This window comes from Castor canadensis, chromosome 2 (genome assembly GCF_047511655.1).
Source record: "Castor canadensis chromosome 2, mCasCan1.hap1v2, whole genome shotgun sequence".
NCBI classification, from domain to species: domain Eukaryota; kingdom Metazoa; phylum Chordata; class Mammalia; order Rodentia; family Castoridae; genus Castor; species Castor canadensis.
Genome location: NC_133387.1, coordinates 54,962,179 through 54,977,438, shown reverse-complemented (window position 1 = coordinate 54,977,438; position 15,260 = coordinate 54,962,179). Strand labels below are relative to the sequence as shown.

The 15,260-nt window shown below is 38.3% G+C and overlaps 1 protein-coding gene across 4 annotated transcripts in view; it reads right to left on the bottom strand.

The window, feature by feature from the left end:
- Positions 1-7,254: 7,254 nt before the first annotated feature.
- Positions 7,255-15,260, bottom strand: part of Abcb1 (ATP binding cassette subfamily B member 1) — a 186,632-nt gene continuing 178,626 nt past the window's right edge. For 3 of the 4 annotated variants that reach the window (XM_074064836.1, XM_074064835.1, XM_074064838.1), the window contains 5 exons: positions 14,999-15,155; positions 14,290-14,487; positions 11,717-11,923; positions 8,645-8,791; positions 7,255-7,866 (listed from right to left, as the gene is read on the bottom strand). In XM_074064836.1, the coding sequence (XP_073920937.1) occupies positions 7,663-7,866; positions 8,645-8,791; positions 11,717-11,923; positions 14,290-14,487; positions 14,999-15,155 (913 nt within the window). In that variant the 3' untranslated portion in view covers positions 7,255-7,662. The remainder of the gene's footprint in view (positions 7,867-8,644; positions 8,792-11,716; positions 11,924-14,289; positions 14,488-14,998; positions 15,156-15,260) is intronic. The other variant, XM_074064837.1, reaches the window with a different exon arrangement.

Below are 15,260 nucleotides of genomic sequence, written 5' to 3'. Positions count from 1 at the left end.
TAGTTCATTTGTCCATTTCTTCATTGGGTCATTGATTTTTGGGGGGAGTTTAGTTTTTTGAGCTCCCTGTATATTCTGGTTATCAGTCCTTTGTTTGACAAATAGATGGCAAATATTTTCTCTCACCATGTGGGTGGTTTCTTCAGTTCAGAGACCATTTCTTTTGTTGTGCAGAAGCTTTTCAATTTCATGTAGTCCCACTTCTCCATCCTTTCTCTTAGTTATTGAGCCAATTGAGTTCTACTGAGGAAGTCCTTGCCTATACCAATTGCTTCCAGAGTATTCCCTGCTCGTTCCTGCACTAACTTCAAGGCTTCAGGTCTTATATTAAGTTCCCTAATCCACTTTGAGTTGATTCTAGTACAGGGTGATAGGCATTGATCTAGTTTCAGTTTTCTGTAGGCAGATATCCAGTTTTCCCAGCAACATTTGTTGAAGAGGCTGCCTTTTCTCCATTGTATGTTTTTGGTGTCTTTGTCAAAAATTAGATGAGCATAGCTGCATGGATTCATATCCAGGTCTTCTATACTGTTCCACTGGTTTCATATCTGATTTTGTGCCAGCACCATGCTGGGTTTTTTTTAATTTTTTTTACCATGGCTCTGTAGTGTAGTTTGAAGTTGGGAGTTCTGATAACGTCCAGCATTGCTCTTTCTGCTCAGTATTGTCTTGGGTATTTGTGGTCTTTTGTACTTCCAAATGAACTTTAGGGTTGATTTTTCAATCTCTGTGATGTATTTCATTGGAAATTTGATGGGAATTGCATTGAACATTTTGTAACTTTTGTTAAGAACTAATTGGCTGAATTTGCATGAATTTATTTCTGGGATATCTATTCTGTTCCATCAGTACCATGCTGTTTTAGTTACTATGGCTCTGTAATATGTCCTGAAACCAGGTATTGTGTTGCTTCCAGCTTTTTCTTTTTGTTAAAGATTGTTATGGCTGATAGGGAGCTTGCCTAGCATGCACAAATCCTGAATTCAATCTTCAGTGATTCCAAAAAATATTATTATGGCTATTTGGGTTCATAGTCTTGTGTTTGCATATGAATTTTAGGTTGCATATGAATTGTTTTTCCAGGGTCAGTGAAGAATGTCATTTTGATGGGCATTGCAATGCACCTGTAAATAGTTTTGAGTAGTATGGGCATTTTAACAACATTGTTTCAATCCATGAATACAGGATGCCTATCTTTCCATATGTGTGTCTTCAATTTCTTTTACCAGTGTTTTATAATTTTCATTGCAGACATTTATTTGTAGTCATTGTTTTTTGTAGCTATTGTGAATGGCATTGTTTCCATTATTTCTCTTTCCTTTATTTTTTCTTTCCTCTCTTTTTCTCCCTCCCTCCTCCCCCCTTTTCTCTCTTCTTCTCCTCTCTTTTTCTCTCTCCCTCTCTCCTCCCCTCCCTCCCTACTGTCCTTCCATTCCTCTCCAGGGCTCACTATTTAGCCCACACTGGCCTCAAACTCATGATCCTCCTGAGGGCTGGGATTACAGGCATGTACCACCACACCCAGCTCTATTTCCAATTTTGTTATTGGTGTATAAAATGCAACTGGCTTTATATATTGATTTTATAACCTGCAACTTTTTTTTTTATCTGTTGGAATAATTTATTTTTTAAAAATTATATAAAGTAAGGAGTTTCATCATGACATTTCCATACATGTATTCCAGGTACTTTGATCACGTTTGCCTCCTCTATTACATTTTCTTATCTCTTTTACCTCTCCCCTTGGAATGATCTGTTAATGTCATTATTTAGTTTATGGAGATGGTATAAATTACATTCATAGGTTTTTTTTTTTTGAGGTTGATTGAGCATTTCTTTGTTTTTTTCTTTTATTATTCATATGTGCATACAAGGCTTGGGTCATTTCTCCTCCCTGTCCCCACCCCCTCCCTTACCACCTACTCCGCCCCCTCCCTCTCCCCCCCACCCCCTCGATACCCAGCAGAAACTATTTTGCCCTTATTTCTAATTTTGTTGTAGAGAGAGTATAAGCAATAACAGGAAGGGACAAGGGTTTTTGCTGGTTGAGATAAGGATAGCTATACAGGGCATTGACTCACACTGATTTCCTGTGCGTGAGTGTTACCTTCTAGGTTAATTCTTTTTGATCTAACCTTTTCTCTAGTTCCTGGTCCCCTTTTCCTATTGGCCTCAGTTGCTTTTAAGGTATCTGCTTTAGTTTCTCTGCGTTAAGGGCAACAAATGCTAGCTAATTTTTTAGGTGTCTTACCTATCCTCACCCCTCCCTTGTGTGCTCTTGCTTTTATCATGTACTCAAAGTCCAATCCCATTGTTGTGTTTGCCCTTGATCTAATGTCCACATATGAGGGAGAACATACGATTTTTGGTCTTTTGGGCCAGGCTAACCTCACCAGGATGATGTTCTCCAATTCCATCCATTTACCAGCGAATGATAACATTTCGTTCTTCTTCATGGCTGCATAAAATTCCATTGTGTGTAGATACCACATTTTCTTAATCCATTTGTCAGTGGTGGGGCATCTTGGCTGTTTCCATAACTTGGCTATTGTGAATAGTGCCGCAATAAACATGGGTGTGCAGGTGCCTCTGGAGTAACCTGTGTCACAGTCTTTTGGGTATATCCCCAAGAGTTAACCTGCAACTTTTCTGGGTTCATTTACAGTTCTAATTGTCTTTCAGTTGGAGTCTTTATAGCTTTTCTATGTATAGAATCATCTCATTTGTGGACAAAGATAATTTGACTTCTTCCCTTCCTATTTGTATACTTTTTATTTCTGTCTCTTGCCTAATTATCTGGGCAAAATTTCCAGTAATAGATTGAATTCAGCATCCTTACCTTATTCCAAGTCTTTCACTTTTTTTTTCATTATTACATTGTTGGATGTGGTTTTGTCATATATAGTCCTTATTTGTACCTAATTTGTTCATGATTTTTATCAGGAATGAATGATGGATTCTGTCAAATGATTCTTTGAGCTATTAAGATAATTGTGTGATTTTTATCCTTCATTCTGTTAATGTGATGACTTATATTTTTTGGTTTATTTGGGTTTTTGATGACATGACATGGTCCATTGTTGGTAGATTATTTGCATATAGAAATTAATAATTTCTTACAGGTTTTCTAATTTGCTAGCATATAATTGTTCATAATAGTCCCTAGTGACTCTTTGAATTTCCGTGGTATTTGCTGCAATGCATCCTGTTTCATCTCCAATTTTACTTGGGACTTTCATCTTTTTTTTTTCTTGGTTAGTTTAGCTAAAGATTTGTCAATTGTTGTATTTTCAAAAACTCAGGTCTTTGTGTCATTGATACATTTTTAAGAGTATTTTGTTCATGTCTGCTTTGTTCTTTATCCCATTTACTAATTTGGTGCTTGATTTGTTTTTGATTTTCTAGGTCCTGCAGATGAATTACATTTTATTCGAAGTCTATTTGAACTCTTCTCTCTCTCTCTCTTCCCCACTCCCTGTGTTGTGGATCAAAACTAGGGTGAGCAAGATTTCTATCATGGGGATATAGCTCCAGCCCCTAAACTTTCCTCTTATTACTGCTTTTGGTTTATTCCAGAAGTCCTGGTACATTGTATTTCCATTTTTAGGTGTTTTAAGAAACTTAATTTTTTTTTCCTTTTCATTTCTTCAATGATTCACTGTTTGTTTAAAATGTATTGCTCACTGGCCCAAAAGACCAAAAATAGTATGTTCTCCCTCATATGTGGACATTAGATCAAGGGCAAACACAACAAGGGGATTGGACTTTGATCACATGATAAAGCAAGAGCACACAAGGGAGGTATGAGGGTAGGTAAAACACCTAAAAAAACTAGATAGCATTTGTTGCCCTCAACACAGAGAAACTAAAGCAGATACTTTAAAGCAACAGAGGCCAATAGGAGAAGGGGACCAGGAACTAGAGAAAAGTTTAGTTCAAGAAGAATTAACCTAGAAGGTAACACACATGCACAGGAAATCAATGCGAGTCAACTCCCTGTATAGCTATTCTTATCTCAACTAGCAAAAACCCTTGTTCCTTCCTATTATTGCTTATACTCTCTCTTCAACAAAATTAGAAATAAGGGCAAAATAGTTTCTGCTGGGTAGCGAGGGGATGGGGGGAGAGGGAGGGGGCAGGGGGTTTAGGGAGGGTGTGGGGGAAGAGGGGAGAAATGACCCAAACATTGTATGCACATATGAATAAAAAAAAAAGAAAATGTATTGCTCAGACTCCATGTATTTACATAATTTCTAAAGTTTCTTTTGTTGATTCCTAGTTTTATTCTATTGTAGTCAGAAGAAGAAATCTATTTCAATTTCTTTGAATCAATTATCAAGACTATTTTGTGATCTAATATATGTGCTCTATTTTAGAGAATGCTCCATGTGATGATGAAAATAATGTGTTCTTTAGTCACTGGACAAAACATTCTGTGAATGTCTGTTATGTCTATTTGGTCTATATAGTATAGTTTAACTTTGATGTTTCTTTATTGATTTTTTTTTCCTCTGATCTGTCCATTGATGAAAGTGGGGTGTTGAAGCCTCACATCATAATTGTACTGGGACCTATCTCTCCTTTTGGGTCACATAATATTTATTTTATAAAACTGCATGCTTTTACATTAGATGCATATATACTTAACACTTTTATATCTTCTTGTTTAACTAATCCCTTGAACATTGTAGAGTGACCTTTTTCTCTGACAGTTTTTGTCTGTAACTCTATTTTGTTTGATTTAGGTATAGACTCTTGCTTGGTTTTGGCTTCAATTTGCCTAGAATAACTTTATCCATCTTTCACTTTCAGTTTGTGTGTCTTTACTGGTGAAGTGAGTTTCTGTTAGCATATTTTTTTCTATTCAACCAATTTTTATCCTTTAATTGTGGAATTTAATCCACTTATACTCAAGGTTATCATTGATAGGTAAATTAGACTTACTCCTGCCATTTTATGGATTTTCTTCTACTTTAAACATTCTTTGTTATTTTTTTCTTCCACTGTTGTTGTTCATCTTTGGCTCATTTTGGTGCTTAACTTTGCTGATAAATTTTGACTATTACCCATTTTTTTCTTTTGTTCATCTGCTCATCTTGGGTGTTTTGTACTTTCATGTCTTTCCTCTTCTTTTATGTCTTTATAGTTTTTTGAGACAGGGTCTCCATTTGTAGACCTGGAACTTCCTCTGCAGCCCAGGTTGGCCTTAAACTCACAATACTCCTGCCTCAGTCTCCCAAGTGTTGGCTGTAGGAGTACTCTGCTACCCCACTCCCCACCCCACCGGGTTCCTCGTGTATTTTCATGCTGGAGAAATCTTTCCTTTGCTTCTGGTCTGATGGTGATGAGTTCCTTCAGCTTTAGCTTTTCTTGGAAGAACTTTATTTCTTCCTCATTGATGAAAAATAGTTTTTTTAGTATAATATTCTTGGCTGGTAGTCGTTTTCTTTCAAGACTTGGAACATTATCTCACTGTCTCCTGGCCTGTAAGGTTTCTGTTGAGATCAGGGCTTCTGTTGCTGTTAGTCTAATGGGGGTACCATTAAATTTGACTTGGTGCTTTTTTCTTGCATTTTATTTAGAATTCTCTATTTGTCTTGTATGTTTGATATAATATGCCTTGCTGAAGATCTTTTTTTTTGTCATGTCTACATGACATTGACATTCACCATTTTTTCCCTCCAAATTCCCCTGTGATTGATGCATGTAATGTATTCAGGATCTCTTAAGCTAACTTAAGACTCTTAAGAACTTCAGAAACATCATTGGCTAGTATTTGACCATCTGTCACATCCAGTTGTCACCAAGTGTTACCAAATATGTATATTAAATAATTCTTGGTTCTCTGTTCCAACTGATTTCTTGTTCATTTTCCTCTCCTTTTCATTTTTTTCTTTTTTAATGAGAACAGTCTTTTCTAAACATGTTTTATTGAGGACCTTTTCAATTTTACAATCTATGTCTCTCTTATGCCCACAAAACACAGGTTTTCAAGCATTTCTAGCCTTTACTTTTCCATTCCTCTAAAATTCTAACTTTTTTAAAAGCAGAAAAGTAAGTATTCAGTTTTTCACAGATTATCATTCATAGGCTATCTACTTTTGCTAGCCATACCATTGCAAAAGCTCTTCCTTGACTAAGAAATCACTTACTTTTTACTCTTTTTTGTGTGAAACTGTACTCTATTTCCTCATGAATTTTATCTTTAAGAATCACTTGATCATATCTTTTGCTCATTTTTTTTCAAAAATGGCTTTTTTCTTCTTAGAATTTCTTCACAAATTAAAGGTCAAATGCTCACAATAATCATGGTAAATATGACCCATAGTTTATGACTTTCAAACTTGTTTACATTGCTTTTGGATTAAGTCTCAAAATTTTGTAGTCACAGCACCAGTCTTTGTGATGTTTTCTTTTCTTTTTTTTTTTCATAGTACTTGCATCATGACATGTTTTAGCTCATGAGATATTTTAAACATTTGCAAACCAGGAGGATCAACTATGGAAGACACAAATTTCTGAGAAGTGATTCATTATCAAAACAAGAACAGTGATTATACTGCAGAAGTATAAAAATATGAAAATATCTCACGAGCACTTTGTTAAGACCACTTCAAAATATCTGAGGTATATCTAAGTAATATATACTTCATAATTGCCCCTCACTCCACCTCCCAAAATCTCTTATTGATCTGTGTGACAAGCTTGAGAATCATAATATGGAAATGTATGAATCTGCAGTATCAAGTCCAGAAGTAGGAAACCAGATGGTTCTATAAGATTCAATGTGAAAAGATATAGAATATGAATTACTTAAAACATTTAACCAGTGCCTCAAGTAAGTGTCTTTTTAAGGAATCTGTTTATTTGGTGTGTGTGGGGGGGAAGTTAGTGGGATTGAATTCAGGGACCAACACTTGATAGGCAGGTGCTATCCCACTTTACCACTTGTGCCAACCCAAGTCCTTTTGCTTTAGTTATTTTTCAGATAGGATCTTCTGTTTTTTTTTTTTTGTTGCCTGGGGTCAGCCTCAGACTGGACAATCCTCCTCCACTTGCCATGGGTTTACCTGGAACTACAGATGCACATGACCATGCCCAGGTTGTTTCTTGAATTAGGGTTTTGCTAACTTTTTGCCAAGGCTGGCCTCCAACTGCAATCCACCTGATCTCTGCCCCTAGAATATTTTAAAGCCTAAATTTTTTAAAGCCATATTTCAATTGGAAGAATATACACACACATTTTGGGCAAGGTAACTTCCAGTAACAGGAAAGTTCAGTTTTATTTATATGTACTTTATACTAACATTTGAGTACTTTTGGTTACATCTATACTTTTATAGGAAGGCAATCAGTTATAATCCAAATGGGAAGGTATAAGCAAAAGTACACATTTCATCAAAAAAACCTACTGTAAATTTTTTATGACTTGTACAATGCAATGAAAACCATTTCCTCCCACCATTTGATGATGTTTCTGTTCCTTTAAATATGAAATCTCTGAAGACTCTGAGCTTGATGAGATAATCTTCAATTGTGGCAGGAAATGCTGAATGGATTAACTACCAAATCCAATAAGTGCTTGCTTTTTAACCTGGATTAAATGCTATATTTAAACACAAGTATTAAAAAAATAATTTTATCTTGTAAAGTCAGAGTTCACTAGCGCTTTGTTCCTGCCTGGACACTGACCATTGAAAAATAGATGCCTTTCTGTGCCAGCAGCTGTTGGTGGGTGCCATGCTCCTTTACTTTGCCATTTTGAATCACCACGATTAGGTCTGCATTCTGGATGGTGGACAGACGGTGAGCAATCACAATGCAGGTGCGGCCTTCTCTGGCTTTGTCCAGGGCTTCTTGGACAACCTGTCCCATAAAAATATAAATTAACTGATAATAATACTGTTCTTGCTTTAATTTTCCCTCCATAGCAAATTCTCAACTATGTCCTTTAATGGTGGTGTCAGTGAATGTCACAGAATTTAGAAACCAAGGGATCTGTCATGCCAGAATAAAATTAATCCCTAGTTTGGATCAGTTCTGAGAGAGAGAAGATATATATTCTTAAAGTTATGGCAGTAAGTACAGTCCATCCAATCATTTAAAAACATCTCCAAAATGTGCCTGTGATGCAACATCTGAAAAAGCAACCCTGTAATCCCACTGCACAGCAAAATCAACAAGACTGAGCAAAGGCTAAGCAAAGCCTCCATGAATGTTACAATTCTAGAGATAGAAACCATCTCATAACCATCAGGTCTGTACATAGATGAATTCATAACTTATTCACCAGGAATGATTACCAACAATTATCTTAAGTTAGAGCTGGATTTTACCCTTGTTTGAATGTCCACCTTTTCTCATAGTTGCCTAGGAGACACTACCAGCAGAAGTGGGAAATAAGCCTCCTGCATGCAACTTTTAAGTAGAACACAAAATGAAGCAGAGCTGTTTTTTGGAGGATAATTTGCCTCATATCATCCCAGTTCTCCAACTACAAAATTTGTTTCAATTCTACTGGAAGCTAATATAAGTAACAATCAGTATCTGGCTAAACTTTATTCTCTGCTATGGAGAAACACATTAAATGTAAACCTTAAGAACAACTGATCCGAATATGAATGAACCCAACTTAAATCCTTACCTTTTCACTTTCTGTATCCAGGGCTGAGGTAGCTTCATCCAAAAGCAAAATATGAGGCTGCCTAACGAGAGCACGAGCTATGGCAATGCGTTGTTTCTGGCCACCAGAGAGCTGAGTTCCTTTGTCTCCTACTCTGGTGTTGTATTTCTGTGGACGGGGTTGTGTTGTTAGGAAAGTAGAACTTGTAATGAAGTTCAAACTCACAGTTTGCTCACAGAAAAGAGGATCATTTTCTCATGGAAAAATTATATTTAGGATTAGAATCTAAAAATAGGTTTAAAGAAACAAAAAATACTCTAAATGGTACATTTAATCTCTCTTTTGGAAAAAAGACATGTGGGATATGAAATTATATGCTTTAGTGTAAATAAGTCAGAATATTAATATATAAGAATACTGCTACAATGGTACTACCTTCCATCTTCTGGTTTCTTTACATATTTGGGACAAAGATTGGTAGGAGAAAGGAAATTTGATTGGACAACTGTACCCAGTAATTGAAGCTCATCTTGTTCCTAACCAGTAGGTGATATTCTCTGCATGACTTTGAGGTTAGGAAAGAAAAAATCCTTGGGAGGTTAGTATTTTGGTGTCTTTTTATGAAACTACCTCCAACACTTAGCCAATTTTAATGGATGCTAAGGAATTGTACTCTGGTATCTAGCTTTGAATACTGAAGTACCCTTTACATGTTTTGAGTTCTTCCAAATTTCTTCCTGCATCACTTCCTGCTGTAGAGAGTTGCCACTGACTATTCCACATGATGTTAGGGACAGGAGTTAAAGGGTTTGTATAAGATAGCAGAAGTGGGATGTGGCAGTACGTGTAACTATAACAGTACTATCTTACTATTTTCAGGCTCTTGACAGGCCTGAAACTATACTTTTAAGTATAGTTGAACTGTGGGCTCTGAGTTTTACATATGCAGTTTGACTAGAAATCCATGTTCTGTATTGGATTGCCATTTTTATTTGCTGTAGCTCACAACCCTCGTTCTGGGGTACTCAGAACAATCCTCTCCTCCTCTCTTATAGGTGGAGTGAAAATCCCCTGGTAAAACGTGGCAGATGTTTGAGCCTGACTACACCTTACATTCTGGCTGCCTTGGAAGGACCACTTGGTTGAGGTGAAACAGCACTGATCCTGGTGCAGCAGGTAAGGGCAGTGCTGTGATCCTGCAGGAAGAGGAAAGGCATCAGCTCTGCAGGGTAGGTCAATCCTGGTGCTAATCACTCATGAGAAGAAGCAGTCCTTCAACAATGGGATTTAGGTTGCTGGTCTAGCATATCAGAAGGAAAAGAATCTTGATGTCTGCAGGGGTGGTGTGAGTGACAGAATTTGGTCAGGAGTCCAGAAATGTAGGGTCCTTGTGGTAGACAGAATATATTTTACATTTAAGAACCAGACAATCCTTAATCTCTGTGTTGTGTACCCTGCATTGGTATCACGTGAACTATTAAATCACAGACTGTTGCTAGACTTGACCTCAAAGTTTCCTATTCAGCAGAGTTATGGTGTGATCTGAAAAATCTACATTTCCAGCAGGTTTCCAGGTGGTGCTGACCCACATTCAAATTTAAGAGAACCACTGACTTCTTACTAGTAAAGGAGATCACAATTGTCTACTTTAAATGTTCAAGTCTCAAAGAGTCAGTTATGTAGGTTTGGGCTAAACTGTTAAAGCACAGGAGGAGGAAAAGATCTCCTCCTTGGGGCCTGTGCTTGGGAGTAGCAGTTATCTGCAGAAGAGTCTAAGGAAAAAGGAGATACTGGAAAGAGTTCAAGCTGCCTGTTGGTGTCATCCTTCCCCATGAGGTGACTGCCTTCCTGACTGGGCTTTATTCTGCAGGATACTTCCTCATAATAAAGAACATAACTAGTGATTTGGGAGTAGATTAGCTAGATTAGGTGCATTTCCTTTCCTCTTTCCTTCACCCTTTCTTAAAAGGGCTTAAGAGATGGTGAGAATTTCTACTAACATAGCTTCCTAGAGGAATTGAGAGGATGTCTATAGGAAGCAGCCCAGGAAAAACTTAACAATCAACCCTATAAACAGAGCACGGGGCCCATGAAAGGTGCAATGATTAGTGATTACATAATACCATGTTCAGTCCAGTGGCTCAGTCCTATTCAGAGGCAGCTCTCTTTCTGGCATTGGTACAGCTGTCTGTCTAGCCTCACTATAGAGTAAGGCTGGAAGACTGGAAAAAGGAAGAGAAAGAGAGGATAGAAGTGGGGAGGGATATCATGCCTGCCTCCATGGCAGGACCAGAAGCATCATGTCCACAGGTGGAGACTCAGATGCCACCTGCTGCCTCTGTTCTTGGACTTGGAGGGAAAGCCTCCCTTCAATTCTGTACTTATCCTTGGTTGTTGACTTAAGCCTAGGAGCTAGAGAATTGTTTCAGTTCTCTTCCCTCAGAAAGTTCTTCACTTTTCTACCTAATTTTGATAGAATATTGGCCTAATATTTTTGTCCTTTCCTCAAAGGACAATCAAATGAACAGATAAACATAACATCTATCCAGGAAGGAAATATGACCAGATGCCTTTTTTTCCTGTACTGTGTGTTTGAACTCAGGGCTTTGCACTTGCTAGACTGGTGCTGCACCGATGCTCCATACCTCTCGGTCTTTTTACTTTAATTTTTTTGGATAGGGTCTCAAACTTTTGGACAGGGGTGGTCTTGGACCTTAATCCTTTTGCCTTTGGCCTCATGCATAGCTGGGAATACAGGCATATGTCTTCATGCCAGCTTGTTTATTGATATAAGGTCTCACAAACTATTTGGCCTGGTTGCTGAGTAATTGAGATTACAGATATGAATAGGCATGCCCATCCAAGATGCTCCTAACCTGGTGAGGTATGTTTTGTTTGCTAATTTTTCTTTACATTTGGGAAACCAGACTTTCTGAAATCAAATGATAGACTTGGACTGTAGCACAATGGTAAAGTGCTTGCCTACCAGGTGTGAGGTCTAGGGTTTGATTCCACAGCAGAATCCCTCCCTCCCAAAAAAATCACAAAGACTGTTGAAGATGCTGCTAAACACTCACGGCTCAAGAGACTTACGTCAGGCAGTGACTCAATGAAGTTATGTATGTTGGCCTCCCTGGCCGCCCTCACGATCTCATCCTGAGACACAACCCTGCTGTTGTCTCCATAGGCGATATTCTCACCAATGCTGCAGTCAAACAGGATGGGCTCCTGGGACACAATGCCCAGCTGTGCTCGGAGCCACTGGACATTCAGTTCCTTTACTTTTTTGCCATCAACAAGCTGGAGATAAAAGCTCACAGATCAACTTCAGGACCAGCACACTTCAGATTTAGCAAACTTAACATCATTATTTCATACCATAACACTGCCACATTACTGTGAGATTAAGGGAAAGCTTTTGTTCTTTTACATGGAATTTCTAAGGTTAATCTAACAATGGAGATGTCACTTTTCTTATGCTTTAACCCTAGTTTCTGATAAATGCCTCAGAAGGCAGAACAAGGTCCCTCCTCCTAGAAGTTACCCATTTCCTAATCCCTGGAGATTCTGACTATATCATGCTACAAGTCAAGGAGGCATTAAAGTAGCAGATGGATTTAAGGCTGCTAATCAGCTAACATTAAAATAAGATGATTACCCTGGATTCCGTTGGTGAGCCAAAAGTAATCTTAGGGTTTCTTAACTGTGGGAGAGGAAGGCAGGAGAGTATCGAATCTGGCCAATATTAGAAAACCTGGTTAGCTGTTGCTGGCTTTGAAGATGGAGGAAGGGGCCATGAGTTATGAAAGGGAAGAAAACCACTGTCCCTTAGAAGCCAGAGAAGGAACATAACTTCACTGAAACCTTGATTATAGCTTTTTTTAGACTTCCAGCCCCCATGATTGTATAATGATAAATTTATGTTAATACATTATAACAGCCATAGGAAACTAATGTAATGCCTCATACCCCTTCATTATACTTCACAGAAAACATGTACAGTATTGACATGGATATAAATAACAGGTATAACTATCCAACAGGTTTGTAGGTCAGGCTTCTGATCTGACCTGAGTTTGCAGATCAGATGCAATGTGGCATAGAAGTGAGCATAGTGGGGTAGAAGCTGAATCTCTCTGTGATTGTTGATCTTGGGAAAGAGAATTAATTTCTCTGATTTGCTTTCTCCATGGGCTAAACAGGAATGATGATAATTCTGAAGCTCACAAAATTGAGGACTGAATTCACATGTGGACCCCATGTACAGTTTATGTGCTCAAAGACTGACAGCAACTGGTAAATCTGCATGTGTGATATGCTGGGAACTACAGAAGATGATCAAGTGTATGAAAATATACACAGCACCTTCAATATTGAAGCACAGGAGTAGGAAAGAAAGGGCCTCCCTTCCCTTGGTAACCTAGTTCCCTAGAACATCCTGCAAAACACTGGGGCAGGTTCCTTATATCATCACTAATGAAAAGCCTTACTCTCAGATGCAGATTATCTCCACCCAATAGATTGGCTTTGTAGAAGAATTTTTTCTCATTCCAGCTAGAAAGCTGTTCATGTCTTCTGAAGGACACACCAGTGACTCAGCTTCAGTTTTTCCAAGTGGTGACAAATGTGTGCTGAGCCACATGTAGTCTCTGTATCCTATGCTTGGCTGAGGGCTTTGGGAGACAGCTGGCCAGGAGTGAGGTAGATCAGTGCTGCAAGAAATTGGCTATTGCATGTGAAGCTTGCAGGTGCAGGGATGGGAAGCACAGCCATGACCTGTTGTAACAAGGCCAGTTGCCATGGAAACATTTCTAAGCATCTATGATCTAGGTTTCCTAACAGTGTTAACAGGTGATGGTAGAAAATAGAGGGTAGAGAGAAGCAGTAAAAACAAACAAACAACAAAAAAAACCCCACATGTAAGGATGTGCCAAGCTTCAGATCTTGCTCATTGGAACACCATACTTGAGAAAAGGAAATTTGAAGAAAGGAGGAGTTTTAGAAGAATAATTCTTCCAGGCTTATATCCCTAATGGCAGGATACAGGTATTACCTAACTAACATAATCACAGGAAGTTAGCCCAGGCAAATAGTTCACAAGACCCTACCTTGAAAAAACCCTTCACACAAAGAGGCTGGTGAAGTGACTCAATGTATAGGTCCTGAGTTCAAGCCCCAATACCCAAAAAAACCAAAAAACAAAAAACAAAGTCAGAGATAGTATATTAATTACTAGATCCTATCATGTCTCTCAGCTGTTATTTTATATAATCTCTCCATAGCATTTGTCCTCCCTGACCATCTTTTCCTTTTTGAAATATGCCCCATCCTTTGTTTTCCTCTCACTTATTTTTCCTAGAACCACCTCATCTTTCTGTTGCTTCAGCTTTTTCTGGCTTTTCTCATATCAGCTAAAATCTAACCACAGCAAGGGAGATGGGTAGTGACAATGCTGTGCACACAGGAAGGTAAAGGGGCTTTGTTGAGAAGAGGCTGGAGAAGATAGCTGGGCTTGGACACCAAACCTAGCTGCCAAGACTTTATTTAACAGGGGCTATTATTGCTTAAAGGTGCGAAAAACTGTGGCTTATCATTGAGAATTAAGCACATCCAGGCATTTACAAAATGAAAGGCCTGAAATAATCTGAATATGAAAGTGTGCTCACCACTGTTCCTGCCAATGGATCATAGAATCGCTCAAGGAGCTGGACCACCGTGCTCTTCCCACAGCCACTGCTGCCCACCAGGGCCAGCGTCTGGCCCTTCTTCACCTGGAGACTCAGTCCCTGAAGCACTGGGATGTCTGGTCGGGTGGGATAGTTGAACATGACTCCACTAAATGTCACGTTTCCTTCCAACATATTCTAAAATGAAAATAAAAACACTAACTTTGATTGCTGCAATACTGAAAGCACAGGATAGATAGAAAAAAAAAAAAAAAGAAAGCACAGGATAGGACTAGCCCTTCCTACTACCGTATATCAGAAGGGAGTGAACTCCCATTATATGTGAGCTTCATTTCAAGCTCCTGGAATTTAATAAATCAGATCTAAAAGAGTCAATGGTTTTATAGCATGGATTGTTAATACAATACAAATGTACCATATAAATGTGTAAAATCAGTTCCCCTAGATAGAGTTACCTACAATAAGAAAGCCTGAGTAATAGGATTTACAATATTCTTATCTCCCTGTAATTTTGCTATGTAAAGTGCCAGATGTTAACATATTATTATCAGTATTTACTAAAATAAAACTGTAACCAAAATCTTATACTATCAGAATATTTTTAAAAAGCACAAATTTTATTAAATTTCCTTGAATACTTTCACTGAGGAGTTAGGAACAGATCACATACCCAAAACATCAAACTCACCGGCTTCAGTCCTTCTGTGCTATAGCTGTCAATCTCAGGGATTTTTTCAATGAGGCTGATGACATGGGATGCTGACACTTTGGCTTTGGCATAGTCAGGAGCAAATGAACTGACCTGCCCAACTGCCATGGCACCAAAAACAATAGCTGAAAATACCCTGGAGGACAAAAGTCAAAACATGTGCACAGAACTGTGGCTATAATGGTAGCAAGCTGACACTTCTACACCCAGGGAGCATTGCCTCAAATAATTATAAAGCAGA